The 21,981-nt window shown below is 41.5% G+C and overlaps 1 protein-coding gene across 2 annotated transcripts in view; it reads right to left on the reverse strand.

Moving 5' to 3' along the window:
- Positions 1-10,042, reverse strand: part of PLCXD3 (phosphatidylinositol specific phospholipase C X domain containing 3) — a 148,053-nt gene extending 138,011 nt beyond the window's left edge. For both annotated transcript variants that reach the window (XM_066240373.1, XM_066240369.1), the window contains exon 1: positions 9,761-10,042. In XM_066240373.1, the coding sequence (XP_066096470.1) occupies positions 9,761-9,863 (103 nt within the window). In that variant the 5' untranslated portion in view covers positions 9,864-10,042. The remainder of the gene's footprint in view (positions 1-9,760) is intronic.
- Between the last annotated feature and the right edge of the window lie 11,939 nt (positions 10,043-21,981).

Consider the following 21,981-nt stretch of genomic DNA (forward strand, 5'->3'; position numbering starts at 1 on the left):
TGCCTGTTTGTATGCCCATACCACACTGTTTTAGTTACTGTCGAGTTATAATTTAGTTTGAAATTAGGAAGTGTGATGTCTCAGCTTTGTTCTTCTTTCACAAAATTGCTGAAATCATTCAGGGTTTTTACACCATGTTTACACCATGTTTAGGATTGTTTTTTCTATTTCTGTGTAAACACCATTAGAATTTTGAAAGGGTTTTGTGGAGTATGAACATTTTAATAATACTAATTCTAATCCATAAGCATGAGCTAGCTTTCTATTTATTTGTATCTCCAATGTCTTTCATCAAAACCTTATAGTTTTCCATATATAGATATTTCAGCTTCTAGAATAAATTTATTCTTATTTTATTGTTTTAAGCATTTATGGAATATTAGTCATCCACCAAAAAATAAAATAAAATCGTCTTAGGGTACTACATGGATGAAGCCTGAGTACATTGAGCCAGTTACAGAAGTACCAATTCTACATTATTTCACTTATATGAGGTATCTAAAATAGTCAAACTTGTCAAACCAGAAAGTAGAAGGATGCATGCCAGGAGCTGGTTGGAAAGAAAAACGATGAGTCTCTACTTTAATGGGCAAGAAGTTTAAGTCATTCCAGATGATCGTTCTAGAGATCTGCGTACACCATTGTGTTATAGCTAACAATACTATACACTTAAAAAATAGTGTTAAGAGGTTAATCTCATGTTATTCATTTTTTACCATAATAAATAAAAAGTGCATTAGGAAGTAAAAGAAGAACATGTTTGAAGAAGACAAGTGTGGTCAGCCACATCAAATGACGCTGAAAGGTCAAATAAAATAATTAGCCATTAGCTTTGGCAAAATATAGATTGTTGGCAACCTTGATGAAAATCATTTTAGTGCAGTGATGAGGAAATAATGTAATTAGCATGGACTAGGGATAGAAAGAGAAATAACAACTCGAAGGGAATGGAATCAGAGAAATAGTGCAATGTATAGAGAGGTAGGTATGTAGGCAAAGGGGGACTTAAAAAAAAAGACGGGTAATATTAACAGATGTTTGTGATCTGACTAAAATGATCCAGTAGAGATATATAGAATAAATGATGCGGAAAAGAGAGAGGATACATTTTGGAGGAAACTATCAGATTTGAATGAATGGGATCCAGGCCACAGAGAAGAAGCTGGACTTAGGTATGAACAGGTCCAAATCTTTCTCTTAACAAACAAACAAAAAAGCAGAATATGCAAAAATAGATACAAAGGGTTGATGAGTAAATGATGAGAAACAGGAAGTTCTTACCTGTCTGCATCTGTTTTTTATATAAGATTTTTTTAGAGTGAGGTGGGAAGGAGATGTTGATTTGGGGAGCAAAAAGGAGTATAAAATTATCATCTCAGAAAAGAGGAAAATAAACTTACTAGGGATAGGCAATCAGGTTCATGGTCAGAAATTTCTAGTGGGTCAAAGGCATCCAGACTGTGTCATTTATTCCAGAAATGGTTAGCCACTGAAGTTTTCCGGGATTGGAACAGGTAGAAAATTGAGTTTAACTGAGCTGGAGTTTGTCTGGGTAAATGGAAGAGCAAAGAGTGAGACAAGAGACATAGGACATTTTCAAGAATAGGACTCTCATGCTGGTCTCAAGGAATCTGAGCTGATACAATGAGAAAGGAAAACATGAGGGAGTATGGATTGAAAAAACCATTCTGCAGCCTTCCCCTCCAGCAACTTTTAAGATCTTTCTTTTCTGGGACAAGCTCAGGGCAGGTCATGGCAGGAATGTGGTTAGAGCTAACTGTGCTAAGAGAGTCCTGGTCTTCCTTCTCTTCCTCCTCCTCCTCCGTAAGGCAACAGAGGAGCATAACCTGCGACATGCACTGAGAAAAGTAAGTTCCCATTATTCACCCATCAGGACTCCTTCAAGTGCATCTACTTCTTCACCACCCAACAAGCTGGAAGGGTCTCCAGGAAACCCTAGCAGGCAACTAGAATTGCCATTCATCATAGCCTACTGTCCTTCATGACATAAAGATTCTCCAAGTGAATGAAGGAACACAAGCATCCTTAATAATGTTGACTAAGCATAAACGTGGCTGCCTCATGAAAACTAATTCTTCTATGTGAAACAAACGTATTAGCTGGCATTTAAGATACAGCGGTGTAAGCGTTGTCTACTCCCAGAATCTGTAATGAAATACAGGAACATAACAAGAGCACAGCCAACAAATCAATAGGCCATCTGTTTCAGTACCTGATCTCCAGTGGTGACTAATCTCGGATGTTTCTCACGAATGTTGAACCATCTCCTGCCCCTCTTCCTGACCCAGTGCCCTCTCTGAATGGAGCCTAATACAAGCACATGGTGCTGTAGAAAGCTTCAGTCTGAAGCACGGCAAATTTCTCTCTCACTTTACCCTGCCTTCTGGGATATACGATGTAGATATGTTTCTGGTCTCTAATATTCTGAAACTGATCATAATCCTACTCAGACAAGGAGAGGTAGGAGAATATATAAGAATCTTGAAGATATCAAATCCCCTGATTTGAGTCTAGGAGTTCCTTGAGTGTCCACCAAGGCGACATGTTCTCTGGTGTCCAAAAGCTAACGCTTGTGGTCAGAGGCCAGCCTCATTGGTGGTAATTGGTGAAATTTCCAGATTAACAGAGCTAAAACTTTTAACCAACAATAATTTAAATAACTGCAAATGTGTGCATATGTGTGTAAACTTTAACCTTTAACCTTTTTTGAAGGTCAGAGCAATTACTCAACTAATGTGCTTTTTATAAAATGAGCAATTAGGGATTACTTTAAGTATAACAGATTATTTTACTCTATTTACATTGGCCCTGGCTGCTCACTGGGAAAAAACATGGACTCTAGCTATATACCTACTTCTGGACCTGTCTGGAGGAATGATTAATTAGGTAGCACTCACCAGAGAGCTACTTAGGAAGAAAAAAAATCAAGAAGCTTCTTGAAAAAGAAGTTATCTTACAAGAAGGTTGGCATACACACATGCCCACACATAGACACACAGAGTAAGATAACATTGAGAAAGATGCTGAGTACAGAATAAGATCTATCCTACATGCTGTCCTCTGCCCAGCCCTCATAGACTCATACTTGAGTCTTAGGGCAAGGGGCCAACAACCAAAGAAGCAACAGAAATCACAGAGCTCTGGTGTTGACATTCATACTCCGCCAAAGATGGCAAGTTCCTGGCAGTGTTGGCACTCCCGGCTCAGTGGTGGTGGCACACAGGCTCAGCAGAAGTAGGAGCTGGCATCGGAGCTTGTACAGCGAGGGACCTAGCTCCAAGGACTTTTGACCATAATGGTCCAGTGTCCTTATCACACATTACTATCCCCAGTGCTGGACCTCTGCAGACATAGCACAGGCCCTGGTGGGACCACCAGCCCCAGTAGTGTTTGGAGTGTGAGACTATGGAAATGTAGTTTCTCTATAGGTCAAAGCAGCAAAAGTGACAACCCCCCAAAAGAGGAAAGAAGGAAAATGGCAGTTACCATGTGGCAGCCCCCCACAACTGGCTTATAAAAGACTGGAAATTTAATCCAGAGATTTCCAGAACTATTTGGAAGTCCATTTTAAGGAGGTACCTCGGTGGAGTCCAAACTGACAATTACCATGACTCCGATTTTACCTGGGGGCTGGCCAGGTTAGACACTGCCCTGTGTGTCCCTGGGTCTTCATTTGTTAGTCTCTCCTCACGCATACTCCCCATTGTTATTGCACATGTGTGGCATTCAACAGTATTACTCCTCCTCTTTGTAATTTACTCTCTCTGTTTTGATTGGGTGACATTGGAATTAAATAAGAGGAAATAACTCTCAGAATATGAGAAAACTTCCTATGAGGAAAGCATGTGAGCTTTAACATTTAAACACAATAGTGTCCACTTCAGCAATTGGAAGCTTTTTTAAAAATTATTGATTTAACTATTTTAGAACACTGATTATGCCAAATAATTAAAATTTAAACAAGTCCTAACCACATTTATGCATGTTTCCATTCCATGTGCATCATGCTTCAAATAAGTGCAGCCTGGTTTATAAATACAAACTAGAGCGATCATTTTCTTTTCATCAAAAACCAGTGTACTATTTACCTGGCTCTCTGATGCTGTTTATTACTAACTTTTGTGTTCATGATGTCGCTATTACTCAAGAGCAATATTGAGAAGGTTTACCTTACAAATAACGAGTGAATTGGTAACCTACGAATATAACCCAATATCTGGACATGTAACACAACAAGGAAAGAGACCAAATGGGACAAAGAACCAATACAGAGATGTTTTCCTAAACTGTCGTTAGTGACCATTAGCATCAGTAGATGGGCTGATTTTAAGTGCCCTGATGGCTGATACCAATGAGCAGCAGGACTTGAAGGAAATGAAGGGAAAGGTTTTACATTTATCACAGGACCTAATTTGAACATTTAGGTAGCAATTAAGTCACATCTATTGTTCAAGGTGCATGATGAACTGTAAATCAGTTATCAGAAATGTTCCCAACCTGGGCCATTAGCCTCGAGTAAATAGGGGTTCTGGCTCTGGGCCTGACTGTAAATTTGAACACACCGATAGACTACATGGTCCAATAGAAAGAGCTTCATCAAAGATGTGTATTTAAATTTGGCTCTGCTACTTACATCCAGGATCCCTTGAGAGATATGCTAAAGCAGTATTTTTCAAATGTTAAATGTGTGTACATAAATTACCAATCTTGTTAAAATGCAGATTATGCCTGACCAGGTGGTGGCACAGTGGACAGAGCGTAAGACTGGGATGAAGAGGACCAGGTTCAAAACCCTGAGGTCATTGGCTTGAGCGCAGGCTCATCTGGTTTGAGCAAGGCTCACCAGCTTGAGCCCAAGGTCGCTGGCTTGCACAAGGGGTAACTCAGTCCACTGTAGCCTCCTGGTCAAGGCACATATGAGAAAGCAATCAACGAACAACTATGGAGCTACAACAAAGAAATGATCCTTCTCATCTCTCTCCCTTCCTGTCTGTCTGTCCCTATCTGTCCCTCTCTCTGTCTCTCTGTCACAATAAAAAAAAAATGCAGATTATGATTCGATCAGCCCAAGGAGTAGGATCTGGGGGACTGTGTTTCTAAGGCTTCCATGATGCTGGTCCCCAGACCTGTTCTGCGTGGCCAGGCCTTAGCACACGGACAGAACGTGGTAAGCATACGCGTACACGAGAAAACACTTCGTGAACTATAAAATGACATAAACATCGCCTTATATTGATTAAGAAAGGTGAGTCGGCCCTACCAATCAAGAAAAAGTTCTCGTGGAATAAATCATGTTCCAGAAATTCTTCAGTTTTTTTCTCTCAAGCAAAACAAAACTCGTAGTTAGAAAGGCAATGCAAGAAAGATACTCATCCTAAACAATTTTGTAGCTTATTGATTGCTTTGAAAGATTAACTTCTTAACTAAAAAGGTGAGGGAAATAACTTGTGCAATCAGACCCAGTCTCAGATTTGTCCTATAGGTTGTCTCATCCCAATAAAAATAAAAATAGTAAATTATAAGGAAAAGGAAGAAGACAGTTGGCTCCAGGATCATTTGCAGCAACAACAACCAAAAAAAAATTGCTACGAGGGAAGAAATTAAAAACTAATGAAAGGAAACACAAGAACACAGAAATCAAAGCTGTATGAACATCTAATTTCTGTAAGTAAAACTGTTTTTTTTCATTGGTGTTGCCATTTTCTGTAAGAAATGAACAACATTGACAGGTACAATTATTGATTTCCAAAGCATTCCTGTGTTTCTATGTAAAGTATGATCAATAATTCCTGTTGAAATGTTGGTTCAAAAATTGGCTGTGGTACCCAAAAGGCAAGAAGAGATCAAAGAGAGAGGCAGGTCACTACAAATTGTTAGGTGGCAGCTTTCATGATTAGCAAGGGAATTTATAGACAAGGCTTGTCCTGGACAGCCACAAGATGAGAGCTCCACATTAGCCTGCCAGACTTGTAAAAGTTTGTATGGAGTCTGCCTTACCTGGGTCCGCTCACATACACATCCAAACAGCCTCAACAACACATTGTTCTTACAAAGAGCTATGTCCTTTAAAATGGCTCTGGCTGCGGGAATGTGAGCACAACAAACATTCCAAGGATAGTGGAGGGTGTGAGGAGCCTCTGATTGCCTGAGTCCTGCTCATGGGTCAACTGGCAGTTACAGTGTCTGTATGAAACTCCTCCAACATCAAGAAAACACACACTCTTTCTGAGATTCCAGCCCCACAAGATGGTGGCCATTCTTTGATTACCATATGGTCAAGTTACTGTAGTATGTGAAGAAGACTTTCATCACATACCAGAAAATGCACAGCAGATCCTTCCCATAGAATAGAAATCTTCCCCGATCATTCAGGTTTTGGACAGAATGACTCTCTGTCACTGACCCATCTCACCAACACCTTACACAGAGTGAGCATTAGCTTGCTTGCACTCATGATGGACCTCTTCACAATGGCTCTCGGACCACCATGATCACAGAATTAAAAACTCGGCTCCAAAGATGCCAGAAAGTCATCAGACTCCCTTTCACCTGCATTTTGTACTTATTCATCCTCTTTTCTTCCTTCCTGTTTATCCTCTCTCACCTGCTTGTGGTGAGAGGAAGCATCATTCATAATCCAGGATGCCAGGGTATCATGAAACAAACATATACAGATGAAAACTTAGTTTGGTATCATCAGAGAGAGGAAGAAATGATAAATGAGACTGAAATCCAAGTACCCATCAGTGTGTCCTGACAGTATCATTCCTCTGAAAGACAAATAAGAGTAAAACTACTAACATGAACTATAAACTTCATTCTTTAGGCTGATCAATACCAAATCATGAGGCCATTTAGGTGCCCAGCAGCCACTGAGAGCTGTGGTTCTGAAAACATGTAAGATGCAGATGCTGAGACGGGTTCAGGAAGACGTGTGCTCGTGCTGGGGAGTATCACGCACCTGCACACCATTCTTAGCACTAGCCTTGCTGTTGTCGGGTTAGCTGCCCCGAGTGGGTTGCCTCACGATGAGGTAGCTGTTCACTCCCCAAATCTGTCACCTACAAAAACCTGAAGCCCTGAGGATAACAGAGCAGCAGTTCCCTTCCACGGAACACTTACGTGATGCATCAGGAAAGGTTTCAAATGGTGGAGATAATTACTTAATTCAAGATGCAGCAACTGGCCAAGTAAACATGTAGCAGCCAGGAAGCTATTAGCATGATTTTAAGGCAATTATTCCATTAGTGTTTAATAGCCTCCAATTAGTCTTTTCTGACTATAAAAGTTTGAATGTCTTTATTCTTCCAAAAATTATCACAGTTGAGTAATACAGAAAAAATACCATAACCCATTTTTAGACCTGAATTTATATGAATGGGAGTTACCAAATTTATATTACAGAATCGTGGGGGAATGAGGGAGTGTAGATTTGAATAAATAGATTTTATTTCTCAGAAGTATTGGGGATGAGAACTGGAACCTTGTAGGGGACCTGCTTGGAATATAATGCTAACAGGGGTTGGGAAAGTGAAGGAAATTCCCACCGCAGCCAATGCCATTACGGCCTTCTGTCTCGAAGTCGACCAGAATCTCAAAGTCTCTGAGCTCTGGTTTTCAGTTTGCTCCAAAGGGAGAAAAGGAAAATTGCCCCATTCTTGCTAACAGAGATTTCCTTGTCCTTTCATCCTGATCAGTACTTGTTGCTGATGACTTATCCAGATCCAATGCCAAAGCATTTTGCTCCAAAACTCCTTGGGAGCTCTTCCCTAAGGACTGCTTTAGGGGTCAGATCCCTGATTATTCGCTATCACTGAGCTGCACTTTTTATATCAATAAAATGGAGGTGACAGTACCAGCAATGCCTGCTTCGTGAAGCACAGAGAAGGATTATGTGGTTTGGTACCCATTCTGGGCTCTGAAAAGTGAAATGTGACAGAGATATGAGCGATTCAGACAGGGTGTCATAGCCTCCCTCAGAACTGGCAATGTGAATTTAGGCTTTTAACCTCCCTGTGTCTCTGGGGAGTCACGTGTCAGAAGACCAGCATCAGAGTCCCTGCCCTTCTTACCTTCTGTGTGTAGAGAAATGCTTTGGCGAGACCATGTGAAAGCAACTTTAAAAACCAAAGAAAAGGGGGGGGGGAGAAAAAAGGATAGACGTGCCTATGGAAATGGAAGTGGAACTTTGCCAATATAGTTGTGCACTTTCTACCATCTCCTTCAAAAGAGCACACACACCCACACCCCCCCCCCCCCCCAGGTACTGTAGAGCAGAGAAGCTGGGTGGTTCTTTTCCTTGGAGACATCCTCACTCTTGGGAAACTGCCTTTCAAAAAAAGGCAAAAAGGAAACCAACTCCTCCAGGTTGGTGCTCAGAGTGTGATCTGTATCTATTCAGAGTCTCTAGACATTGACTTGACTAACGACCATGGATTTGAGTTACTGATCAATTCCAGCACTGCTGGTCAGAGCCCCTGGGGATTTTCAAGAGAACCCTTCTTTTGCTTGTTTGTTTTAAATTATGTCCACCCCCACCCCGAGAGGGGGCACTGGATGGGGCAAATCAAGAGGTAGGACAGAAGGTTGAACTCTACAACGGGCTCAGCTAGGGGCGAGGGTGGACTAACGGCTATAATTTGTCTTCTAGCCCGGTCCTACAAGGATTAGGCGTCTATTCTCTCAGCCCAAGTGAAAGTCAAATTGGTAAGGAAGTATGGCCGTGTTCCTGGTTGTCACCGTGGTACATTGTCCTGGAACGCCCTCCCCACCGCACACCTGAGCTAGGGGCTGCGGCTCGCACCCACCCCGAAACCTGCCCGGTCCTCTGGTCCAGGTCACGTGCCCTGTGCCAAGCCCCCCGATGCCTCCTGCCTCTCCGGGGCTTTGCCAGGCTTCCTTTCTCCTGGGCTGTCTGGACACCGGCGCAGTCGCCTTCTCCCCAAGGTTTGACTGCTAATCCCACCTCTGAGCCCGGGCTCACGCAGGTCCCCCGCCCGGCTCTGTCCCGAGCATCAGACGCCCGGTCCGCCTGGGCTCGCTTTCCTGACCCGGGCGCTGTCCGCTGCTAACAGCCCTGGGATCACAATCCAGACGGTGGCCACCCGGCCAGGCCCTCCGGGTCTACGCGAAGCACAGCGCGGCGTCCTCCGCCCTTGCCCTGTCCGCTCCCGCTCCTGGGTCAAGGGCAGCGATCACGCCGCTGCCGGTCCCTCAACTTTCATCACTCTTGGGGAAGCGCTTAATCTCTTTAAAGGAGACTGGGGACGAATACAAATGACTCAGGTAGGTTCTAACCAAGAAAGCCACCAAATCCTCTGGGTTCCGTGGCAGGGACGGAGTGGAGATCCCCGCGCTGAAGCCGAGCTCTCAGAACACGGCTCGCGCTCCCGCGCACGGTCACCCCACAGACCCACACCCGCTCCCCAAGTCTGCGGAGCAACCCCAGGAGGGGACGCCAGGCACCAGGCTGGAGCCCAGCCTGCCCCTGCCCCTGCCCTCTGACAGCCTGCTTCAGAAGCCCAGTGGACAAGCAGTCACCTTGACGCCCCGCACCACGGCCCCCAGAGGTTTGGAAAAGCCAGGAGGCTGGCGGCTTCCAGACACTTACTCGCCTGGCCCAGACCCACCCTGGGGACGAGTTTCCCTCCTGCGGACACCGTGGCAAGTTAGCACCTAGTGGCCGATGAAGCAGGGCGGGGCGGGCGGCGCGGGGACACCGAGCGCCTCTGCGCCCTACCTGGGATGGCCAGATTGGTGAGGGGGATGCTGTGGATGCTCTCCGGCAGAGTTGCCATCCAGTCGGGGAACTGCAGCTCGGTCTTCCCCTGAGACGAGGCCATCGTGCCGGCGGCGTGCAGCTGGTCCCCGCACTCCTCGGCAGGCTGCAGGCTGGCAGGCTGTGGCCGCTGCCCCAGTGTTTGCTCCAGCTCCGCTGGAGTTTACACTCCGCTCTGCGCCACACCCACAGGATGGCGCAGACACACGCGAATTGTAATAATTATTGCAAACACCCCATGCTCCCCAGTGCCCCCGCCAGACTCCACCGGAGCTCTGGTTCCTGACGTCCGCTCAGCTCTCTCCTCGCTCCCCTCCCTCCTGACTCCCCCCTCCCGTCCTGCCCCTCCTCTGCGTCTCTGCCTTTTCTCGCCATTCTGCAGCTCTTCCTGGCTTATTCTTCCTTTTTTTTTTCCTTTCTTTTTTTTTTGTTTTTTGGTTTTTGTTTTAACTTGGTTCACCCACCTGCTTTGCCTGTGGTCTTGCTCGGCCCACTGATGTAACTGCCTTGTTCTGTTTGTATAGGACAATATGTGGTTGAATCTAAAATCTTAGTAGACTTTGGGATACTGTCTTCTGGAGAGGAGACTCTCACACACTCCCTTCTAGGACTTTGCATTCTTACCAAAGAGCTTTCTCCTTTTCGTAAGCTACAATAGGTTTTGTTTTCCGCAGCCAGAGCCCATAGGCCTGCTCATAACAAAATGGTGGTCTGGAGTAGCCCCTTAGCCTAGTGCTGGAGGAGTTTGCTAGCAAGTGGGCTGCGCGGGCAAGGGGCAGTGATTTCTCCGTGGCTCCTACTTAATCCCTGGCATCCTGTTCCAGACATTCCAAAGCAAAGAAACCCTCCAGCCCTGCATTTCTCCAATCATGAGAAGTCTATGTGATTTCCATGGGCAAAGCCACCTGTGTCCTCTCTCTGTCATTATCATGGCACTCAGGACAAGATCGAAGCCTGATGTTAGAGGAAAATGGCCACATTTCCCAGTGACATGTTGCAATTATTACCGGTAGCATTTGGTGGAATTTACTTGGCACAGTTCAAAATGATCTGTGTGACTGTCTAAATTTTCATTCCTTGGCAGACTAGAGAGATGTGCCTCTCTCAAGAGAAATCACTCACTGAGCCTCCAAAGAACTGTCTTGGTCCACCTGTTCTCACACGAGAACGAGGAGAAAAATCAAGTCTTGCAAATACGATGGGAAAATGAAAGCCAAGATAGGAGAGACAGTGGTAAAATGATTATTTCATTTTAGTAAACTATATAGAATTACAAAGCAACCACTAAAGCTTGCTTATAATACAAGAATGTAGAACCCAAAGTATATTTCAAATGGGGATCACTTTGGCAAACATGGAAAGAGGAAACAATACTTTAACCTTGGGATAAATTTTCCTTTGTCTCATAGAATCACTTTACAGCTTCAAGAGGACATGGTAGGGTCCCCTTGAAGGAATAGGATCCTGGCCTAGTAGCTCAGCTGGTTGGAGCACTGTCTAGATATGCCACAGTTGTGGGTTTGATCCCTGGTCAGGGCACAAGCAGAAATCAACCAATGAATGCATAAATAAGTGAAACAACAAACTGATGTCTCTCTCTTTCTCTCCCCCCTCTCAAAAAATCAATTTAATTTTTTTTAAGGATGAAAGTTTTTCGAAATAAAACTTAATGTTCTTGCTAGTACAGCAGTACTACATATCCTTTATGATGAGAGTGAGAATTTGGCTCACTGTAGGATTCTTGGTGAAGAGACCTACAAACACTACCCTTCCAGCTAATACTGCTACTCTGTGGGCATCACGAGAGCAATGAGGAGAGCTCTGATCTGGGAATCCAATGCTTTGTCTCTGAGGAGTTTGGGCAGGTGCTCAGTCTATTAATCCTAGGTGTCTCCATTATAAAATGGTGATAGTAATTCAGAGATTTCCAGTGAAGCTTCCAGAAAAGAATGTATAGGAAAGAGCTTTGTTATTAGCAAAGCATTATATAAAATGTGTGATTTGTTTATTAAGACAACACATATGTGTATGTTTCCTCTCTTTGCCTTTTCTATCCATACAAAATATACATTTTAAAGAAGATGAAATAATGATTGAATCTAGAAAAGATTTTTAATAAGATACACTAAAAACATGACTTGTTCAAGAGTGTTGAACTTTTGAGTTTCTAAAAGGTTACAAAGCATTTTTATAAATGAAACCACAGTAAAGTTGAGGAGAGGTGCCTCTATAAAGAATCTTACAGTGTATCTTTTTATAAAGCAAACAATATTTCCTCGGTTTCATCTTCTTTGAATGTCAAAATTTTTAATGTGTTAGGTTTTGCATAAAACTTTACATTTCTCTGCATGAGATTCACTAGAAAAGAAAGGGCTGGACATTGATAGTTCTGTATTTCTTTCCTGGCCTTATAATCAATATTTTAGGCAATTTCATGACCCAGTTTCCTAATCTTTCTATTTTCAGCTTTGCCATCACTTACTAAATGATAGGAAAATCCTGTACATAATTTCCCTAGGCTGTAGTTTATGTACTGTGTTAATCAGGGTGTTTCAGATAAACAGAACCAGTTTTATATATTTATAGGGGTTGGTAAAAGCAAGTTTACAGCTGTAATACAAAAAAATACAATACTTAATAAATAATACAGGATTAAATTCTGTATGTTGTGTACTCACAACTGCAAACTAAACCCTGTATATATATATATGGTGGGCGGTAGTGGAGCAACCAAAGGGCACTGCGATTAGCCCACCATGAAAGCTGGACCACCCACTAGTGAGTGGGAGGGATCAGGTTGACCAGCACTGCAAAAGTGGGCAGGTTTTGTTTGTTTGTTTGTTTGTTGCATTTTTCCGAAGCCGGAAATGGGGAGAGACAGTCAGACTCCCGCATGCACCTGACCGGGATCCACCCGGCACGCCCGCCAGGGGGCAATGCTCTGCCCCTCTGGGGGGTCGCTCTGTTGCGAGCAGAGCCACTCCAGCGCCTGGGGCAGAGGCCAAGGAGCCATCCCCAGCGCCCGGGCCATCTTTGCTCCAATGGAGCCTCGGCTGCTGGAGGGGAAGAGAGAGACAGAGAGGAAGGAGAGGGAGAGGGGTGGAGAAGCAGATGGGCGCTGCTTCTGTGTGCCCTGGCTGGGAATCGAACCCAGGACTACTGCATACCAGGCCGACGCTCTACCACTGAGCCAACCAGCCAGGGCCTAAAAGTGGGCGGTTTTTATAAAAAGGTTCTCCATCACGGACTTAGGTTGACTGTCTATAATGTGGTCTTGAAACAAAATTATTTTTCTTCAGGAAACCTTCATCTTTATTCTTAAAACCTTCAACTGATTGGACAAGACCCACCCACATGAAAGAAAGTAATTTGCTTTACTCAAAGTCACACCACTGTGCATGTTAATCATATCCACAAATACCTTCATAGTAACATTGATACTGGTGTTTGACCAAACTACTGGGCATCACAGCCTACTAACTTGACATAAAATTAACCATTAAAGCTATTGGCAAACAAAACTAGAATTTGTTATTGATCTCTAAAATGCCTTTTGACTCTATTATTCTATAATCCTGTTTTTTTTTATGATTATTTCTTATACATATTGCTGCTGGAAATAGCAAGAGAAGAAAGTGAGTATTTACCTTAGTTTTTTATACTCCACCCAAACAACTAAAGATATAGATCACCATTTTTATCATGACAAAATAATAAATTTTTAATTGTGGTATCAATAGTTGCCAACCATTTTTAAAAAGACGTTTTAAGCATAAATGGAAAGAAAAAAATGGGCCCTGGCCGGTTGGCTCAGTGGTAGAGCATTGGCCTGGCGTGTGAAAGTCCCAAGTTCTATTCCTGGCCAAGGCACACAGGAGAAACGCCCATCTGCTTCTCCGCACTTCCCCCTCTCCTTTCTCTCTATCTCTCTCTTCCCCTCTCACAGCCAAAGCTCCATTGGAACAAAGTTGGCTCGGGTGCTGAGGATGGCTCTGTGACCTCTGCCTCAGGTGCTAGAATGGCTCTGGTTGCAATGGAGCAATGCTCCAGATGGGCAGAGCATCGCCCCTGGTAAGCATGCTGGGTGGATCCTGGTCGGGCATATGTGGGAGTCTGTCTCTCTGCCTCCCCACTTCTCACTTAATAAAAAAACAAAAATAAAAAAAGAGGGAGAGAGAAAAATGACTTCTTGCCATGGTGTCATGCTGTTATTAAAACTCATAATTCTCAGCAGTCCATCAAAATCACACTAGTCACAATTTATAAACATTGCTACTTATTTGCAATATTTTCTTACTTTTTATCTTCTTCACTCTAAAAATAAATGGCTCTTTGTTATGTATTTTTCTTTCCTTAGTTTGTCATATTTTTTAATTGTTGGAGTTACATATGATACTTTTTAATTAAATTGATGCTGAATTATGTTCTGAAAACATAATTTCTATAGGGTTATTACAGGTGTGAAAACATAAGAACACATTTCAGCTGAATAATATTTTGAAAGAGGATTCTTTAAAATAATTCAGCCAAATCACTGAAAAATACAATGTTCAGAAATATGCATTCACAAACTACTCAGTTTTTTTATAGCTATCTTGCAGTATGTTTCTAGTTCCCTAGATAGTCTTAAAACATTCTGTGAACAGAAATAGTGTTATTTGATAACCTCTATTGTCTCTCACAGTATCTAAGACATCCTACAGGCTCATTATAATCATTTATTTACGTATTTCACAAATATCCAGTAAGTGTCTATTATATGCTCTGTTCTAGCAAAAGAAGACAGAACAGCAAGTCCCTGAACTCACTGAGTTTATGTTTCAGGCAGAAAGTGGCCAATGACAGCTTACTGGCTAAATAAACAAATGATCCGGCAATCTCTCTCACCTCAATGTCAAAGCCTCTTTTAACATGCTTATTTTTTAGCATTTCACAAAGTAGCAAGAGACTTATAACTCAGTCTTGAAAATATATTTTGAACAAAAAATTGGTTTAGAATTGTTTTGCCTTTCTATCATATTTCCCCTAATTCTTCCCCTCCCCTAGTGCCATCTTGGCAAAGTCGGTGATGACACTCAGGAATAACCTGATGTACTCACCTAGACTTCTAGAAGATGTTTGATTTCTGCAAGCATGGGGATTGGTGAGGGCAGACGGGACAGAAGAGAGGAGACTGGTTTAGGGTCATATGCAGAATGAGAAAAATCCTGGAACTTTTGTAGTCAACTTTTATAGTAAAAAAATATGACCATAATTTACCAATGCTTATAGCAACATTATTCACAATTACCAAAAAGTGGAAACAACCCAAAGATCCACCAATAGCTGAGTGAATAAACAAAATGAGGCATAACCTTACAATGGGATATTACTCACCATTAAGAAAAGAAGGAAATTCTGATACCTGTTACAACACGGGTGAACTTCCAAGACAATATGCTAAGTAAAATACATATTCAGATACAAAAGAAAAAGTATTGTATGATTCTGCCTATATGAAGTACCTAAAAAAGCCAAATTCATAGACACAGGAAGTAGGACAGTGGTGAGTGGTGTTGGGCTGGGGGACTGGAGAGTGAGGACTTCCCATTTAACAGGTACAGAGTTTCAGTTCAGCATCGTGAAAAACTTCTGGAGATGGATATAGTGGTGAAGGTTGCACAACAATGTAAATGTATTGTACTTACCGCCACTAAACTGTGCACTTAAAAATAATTAAAATCATAATTGTATGTGATGTATATTTTAGCACAATAAGAAACTAATGACCAATGACTCTGTTGGACAGAAGGGCCATACTTAATCAATGACAAAGTTGTCACCATCACCATTTAGCAATAGCCTATCCTCCAGCCAGTGACCAGGCAGGCACTTGCCTGAAATGATATAAATTGGGTTTACTTCTTGTTGCAGTGAAAGAGAATGTACATCATGAAAACCCTGAGACAACTCAGAGGATGTAAGAACGTGGTATGGGGTCCTGGCCGGCTAGCTCAGCGGTAGAGCTTCGGCCTAGCGTGCGGAGGACCCGGGTTCGATTCCCGGCCAGGGCACACAGGAGAAGTGCCCATTTGCTTCTCCACCCCTCCCCGCGCTTTCCTCTCTGTCTCTCTCTTCCCCTCCCGCAGCCAAGGCTCCCTTGGAGCAAAGATGGCCCCGGCGCTGGGGATGGCTCTGTGGCCTCTGCCTCAGGCGCTAGAGTGGCTCTGGTCGCAATATGGCGACGCCCAGGATGGGCAGAGCATTGCCCCCTGGTGGGCAGAGCTTTGCCCCTGGTGGGCGTGCCGGGTGGATCCCGGTCGGGCGCATGCGGGAGTCTGTCTGACTGTCTCTCCCTGTTTCCAGCTTCAGAAAAATGAAAAAAAAAAAAAAAAAGAACGTGGTATGGGATTTGCTCTTATGTTAGGTCATCCAGGGGAGAGTTTAGGAAGAGGGCTCTTGCTCTGATTTGGGTGCTTTCGGGTTGTGGTGTGGAGGGTTATCCCATGAGTACCTTCATAAATCTTATCTGGAAGCAGTAGAGACTAGACAAAGGCTGGAACTGTAACAAGAAGCAGGAGTTAACTCATGAGAGTAGGGGATATTGGATCATTTCAGGGCATGGGTAATATTAACGTAGTGTCTATTTTTCCGACATGATTAGAGGGCTTACATCATTTTTTTATTATTATTATCCATCAAGGTCACAGAATGGTCTCATCTAATGTTGGTGTTCCATGAATATATTTGTGTTTAAGAGATGAACAGCAAGTCCTGGCTCATAGTTCCAGAGGAACTCCTAGATGTCAGGGACAGCTTTTCTCTTTCTCAGCAGTAAATAAAAGGACACAGAGCAATGCATTTTATCCACAGTTCCAAAAGTCCTTGTCTAGTAGACCATTGTCAACAATGGATATCATTAGTAACTTTGATATCTGCTCCCCATCAGTAAGATTTACACTTTATGGCACAGACAGACTGATGCAGTAAAGCCAATTCTATGACAAGCTCATGAGTGTTCTTGCACAGGGATGCCTTGCAAAATCCTCTGTATCCTCCAGCCTTTTTGGAATAGTTTCTGGGTACACAGAAGCAAAGGTGTCCCCTGCTGCAGGGTAACTCACTCAATTTGCATTTCCTTCTGGGCTCTTGCAAATCCCAAAGACAATTGTCTCTATCTAGGGCTGTCTGACAGACACAGGTAATTCTGAGGGACACCACTAACACCTCAGGGAAAGTGACTCTAAGAAGAAAAGTCAGATAACGGGTTCTCAGCCTAACCCTAGCCCAGGAAGTGCAGATCAGCTGGGGAAGACAGTGTCAGAAATTGGGGTGCTGTGAGAGGCAGACAAGTGTTTAGCTGTTCAGGGAGCTCTGAGCAATGTTTAGCACTGGATTGGCAAGAATTAGAGACAATGACTAAAGGCGCTTACTCATTTTCCTGACTACCAGTCTGGTAGTATTTAAGACTATTTGTTTGCTTAATAAAGATTTACTCTAAAGATTTGACAGCCATCTTCATTCAATACCAAACCTTCCTTTAAAACTTTATTTATCCATGGAGATCTGAGATACACCTCCCCCTACTGAAGCTGAGAAAAAACCCTGCCCCCAGTGAGATTAGTGGGTGGAACAGACCTTCAGCGTCTCAGGTTACACCCACAGCATTCCTGGTTACAGTTTCAAGGAAGCCCCCTGCTGAGATCAGTTAACAAGACTATCACCTGTTAAGAAAACAAACAAATCAAGACTTCAAAGCTGCCCAAATCCGAAAGTGGATTACAAATAATAGCTGATACCAATCCAAGAAGACCTAGAAATAACACAACTGAAAACAGGAGGCAGAAAACACCAAGCCTAGACTCAAGCAACTCTACAAATAAAACACCATTATGAGAAGACAAAGGAGTGCAACCCAAATGAAACCACAAGAGACACCCTTGAGAGATGAGCTGAGTGATATGGAAATAATCAAACTTCCAGATGCGGAGTTCAAAATAATGATTGTAAGGATGCTTAGGGATCTTAGAACAACAATGGAGGGGCAGTTTGAAAACCTAAATAAAGAAATAGCAAGTATAAAAAAGGATATTGAAATATTAAAAAAGAATCAGTCAGAGATGACAAATACAATATCAGAAATGAAGACCACAATGGAAGGAATTAAAAACAGGATGGATACAGCAGAGGATCGAATCAGTGAGTTGGAGGACAACTGGAATGAAGGCATGAAAGCAGAGAAGAAAAGAGAAAAGAGACTCAAAAAGTCAGAGGAAACACTTAGAGAGCTCTGTGACAACATGAAGAGAAATAACATCCGCATCATAGGGGTTCCTGAAGAAGAAGAAAAAAAACAAGGGATAGAGACTTTGTTCAATCATATCATAACTGAAAACTTCCCTAAATTAATGCAAGAGAAACTCTTACAAGTCCAAGAAGCACAGAGGACTCCATTAAAGAGAAACCCAAAGAAACCTACACCAAGACACATCATAATTAAAATACCAAAGCTAAGTGATAAAGAGAAAATATTAAAAGCTGCAAGAGAAAAAAAAGTTATCACCTACAAAGGAGCCCCCATAAGGATGACATCCGACTTCTCAACAGAAACACTTGAGGCCAGAAGGGAATGGCAAGAAATATTCAAAGTAATGCAGAACAAGAACCTACAACCAAGACTACTTTATCCAGCAAGGCTATTGTTTAAAATCGAAGGAGAAATAAAAAGCTTCCCAGACAAAAAACAACTCAAGGAATTCATTACAACCAAACCAATGCTGCAGGAAATGTTAAGGGGCCTGTTGTAAACAGATCAAAGTTGGAAAAGAATATAGCAAAAAAAGGAATACACCTTTAAAGAAGAAAATGGCAATAAACAACTACATATCAATAATAACCTTAAATGTAAATGGATTAAATGATCCAATCAAAAGACATAGGGTAGCTGCGTGGATAAGAAAACAGGGCCCATACATATGCTGTCTACAAGAGACACACCTTAGAACAAAAGATACACATAGATTGAAGGTCAAAGGATGGAAAAAAACATTTCATGCAAACAGAAATGAAAAAAAAGCTGGGGTAGCAATACTTATATCAGACAAATTGGACTTTAAAACAAAGGATATAGTAAGAGATAAAGAAGGCCACTACATAATGATAAAGGGAGTAATCCAACAGGAAGATATAACTATTATAAATATCTATGCACCTAATATAGGAGCACCCAAATATATAAAACAGACTTTGATGGATTTAAAGGGCAAGATCAACAGCAATACTATAATAGTAGGGGATTTCAATACCCCACTAACATCACTAGATAGATCCTCAAGAAAGAAAATTAACAAAGAAACAGCAGACTTATTGGAAACAATAGATCAACTCGATTTAATAGATATCTTCAGATCCTTTCACCCTAAAGCAGCAGAATATACATTCTTTTCAAGCACTCATGGTACATTCTCTAGGATAGACCACATGTTAGGGCACAAAAGTGCTCTCAACAAATTTAAGAAGACTGAAATCATATCAAGCACCTTCTCCGATCACAACGGCATGAAACTAGAAATGAATCACAGCAGAAAAGCTCAGAAATTCTCAAACACATGGAAACTAAATAGCAGGGTGCTAAATAATGAATGGATTAAGAATGAGATCAAAGAAGAAATAAAAAAATTCCTAGAAACAAATGACAATGAGCATACAACAACTCAAAATTTATGGGACATAGCGAAAGCAGTGCTGAGAGGGAAGTTCATAGCACTACAGGCACACTTTCAGAAGCTAGAAAAAGCTCAAATAAACAACTTAACCCTGCATCTAAAAGAATTAGAAAAAGAACAGCAAGTAAAGCCCAAATGTAGTAGAAGGAAGGAAATAATAAAGATCAGAGCAGAAATAAATGACATAGAGGCTAAAGAAACAATACAGAGGATCAATGAAACTAGGAGCTGGTTCTTTGAAAAGGTAAACAAGATTGATGAACCTTTAAGTAGACTCACCAAGAAAAAGAGAGAGAGGACTCAAATAAATAAAATTAGAAATGAGAGAGGAGAAATAACTGACACAACAGAAATACAAAATATTGTAAGAAAATACTATGAAGAACTGTATGCCAAAAAACTAGACAACCTAGATGAAATGGACAAATTCCTTGAAACATACAATCTTCCAAAAATCAATCTGGAAGAATCAGAAAACCTAAACAGACCGATTACACCAAATGAGATCAAAACAGTTATCAAAAAACTCCCAACAAAGAAAAGTCCGGGGCCTGATGGCTTCACAACGGAATTCTACCAAATATTCCAAGAAGAACTAACTCCTATCCTTCTCAAACTATTTCAAAAAATTCAAGAGGAAGGAAGACTTCCAAGCTCCTTTTATGAGGCGAGCATAATTCTGATTCCAAAACCAGGCAAAGACAACACAAAGAAAGAAAATTATAGGCCAATATCTCTGATGAATATAGATGCTAAAATCCTCAACAAAATATTAGCAAACCGGATCCAACAATATATGGAAAAAATCATACACCATGATCAAGTGGGATTTATTCTGGGGAGGCAAGGCTGGTACAATATTCGTAAATCAATGTGATTCATCACATAAACAAAATGAAGGAGAAAAACCATATGATAATTTCAATAGATGCAGAAAAAGCATTTGATAAAATCCAGCACCCATTCATGATCAAAACTCTCAGCAAAGTGGGAATACAGGGAACATACCTCAACATGATAAAAGCCATCTATGAGAAACCCACAGCCAACATCATACTCAATGGGCAAAAATTAAAAGCAATACCCTTAAGATCAGGAACAAGGCAGGGGTGCCCCCTTTCACCACTCTTATTTAACATAGTCCTGGAAGTCCTAGCCACAGCAATCAGACAAGAAGAAATAAAAAGCATTCAAGTTGGAAAAGAAGAAGTAAAACTATCATTATTTGCAGATGATATGATATTGTATATAGAAAACCCTAAAGTCTCAGTCAAAAAACTACTGGACCTGATAAATAAATTCAGCAAAGTGGCAGGATATAAAATCAATACTCAGAAATCAGAGGCATTTTTATACACCAACAATGAACAGTCAGAAAGAGAAATTAAGGAAACAATCCCCTTCACAATTACAACCAAAAAAATAAAGTACCTAGGAGTAAACTTAACCAAGGAGACTAAAGACTTGTACTCGGAAAATTACAAAGCATTGATAAAAGAAATCAAGGAAGATACAAACAAGTGGAAGCATATAACGTGCTCATGGTTAGGAAGAATAAACATCATTAAAATGTCTATATTACCCAAAGCAATCTATAAATTTAATGCAATACCAATTGAAATACCAATGACATACTTCAAAGATATAGAACACATATTCCAAAAATTTATATGGAACCAAAAGAGGACACGAATAGCCTCAGCAATCTTAAAAAAGAAGAATAAAGTGGGAGGTATCACACTTCCTGATATCAAGTTATACTACAAGGCCGTTGTACTCAAAACAGCCTGGTACTGGCATAAGAACAGGCATATAGATCAATGGAACAGAACAGAGAACCCAGAAATAAACCCACAGTTCTATGGACAACTGATATTTGACAAAGGAGGTAAGGAAATACAATGGAGTAAAGACAGCCTCTTTAACAAATGGTGTTGGGAAAATTGGACAGCTACCTGCAAAAAAATGAAACTAGATCACCAGCTTACACCACTCACAAAAATAAACTCAAAATGGATAAAAGACTTAAATGTAGGCTGTGAAACCATAAGCATCTTAGAAGAAAACATAGGCAGTAAGCTCTCCGACATCTCTCGGAGCAATATATTTGCCAATCTCCATGGGGAAGTGAAATAAAAGACAGGATAAACAAATGGGACTATATCAAACTAAAAAGCTTTTGCACAGCTAAAGACAACAAGAACAGAATAAAAAGACAAACTACACAATGGGAGAATATATTTGACAATACGTCTGATAAGGGGTTAATAACCAAAATTTATAAAGAACTTGTAAAACTCAACACCAGGAAGACAAACAACCCAATCCAAAAATGGGCAAAAGAGATGAATAGACACTTCTCCAAAGAGGACATACAGATGGCCAATAGGCATATGAAAAAATGCTCAACATCACTAATCATTAGAGAAATGCAAATTAAAACCACAATGAGATATCACCTCACACCAGTCAGAATGG

The sequence above is a fragment of the Saccopteryx bilineata genome, chromosome 1 (genome assembly GCF_036850765.1).
Source record: "Saccopteryx bilineata isolate mSacBil1 chromosome 1, mSacBil1_pri_phased_curated, whole genome shotgun sequence".
Taxonomy (NCBI): Eukaryota; Metazoa; Chordata; class Mammalia; order Chiroptera; family Emballonuridae; genus Saccopteryx; species Saccopteryx bilineata.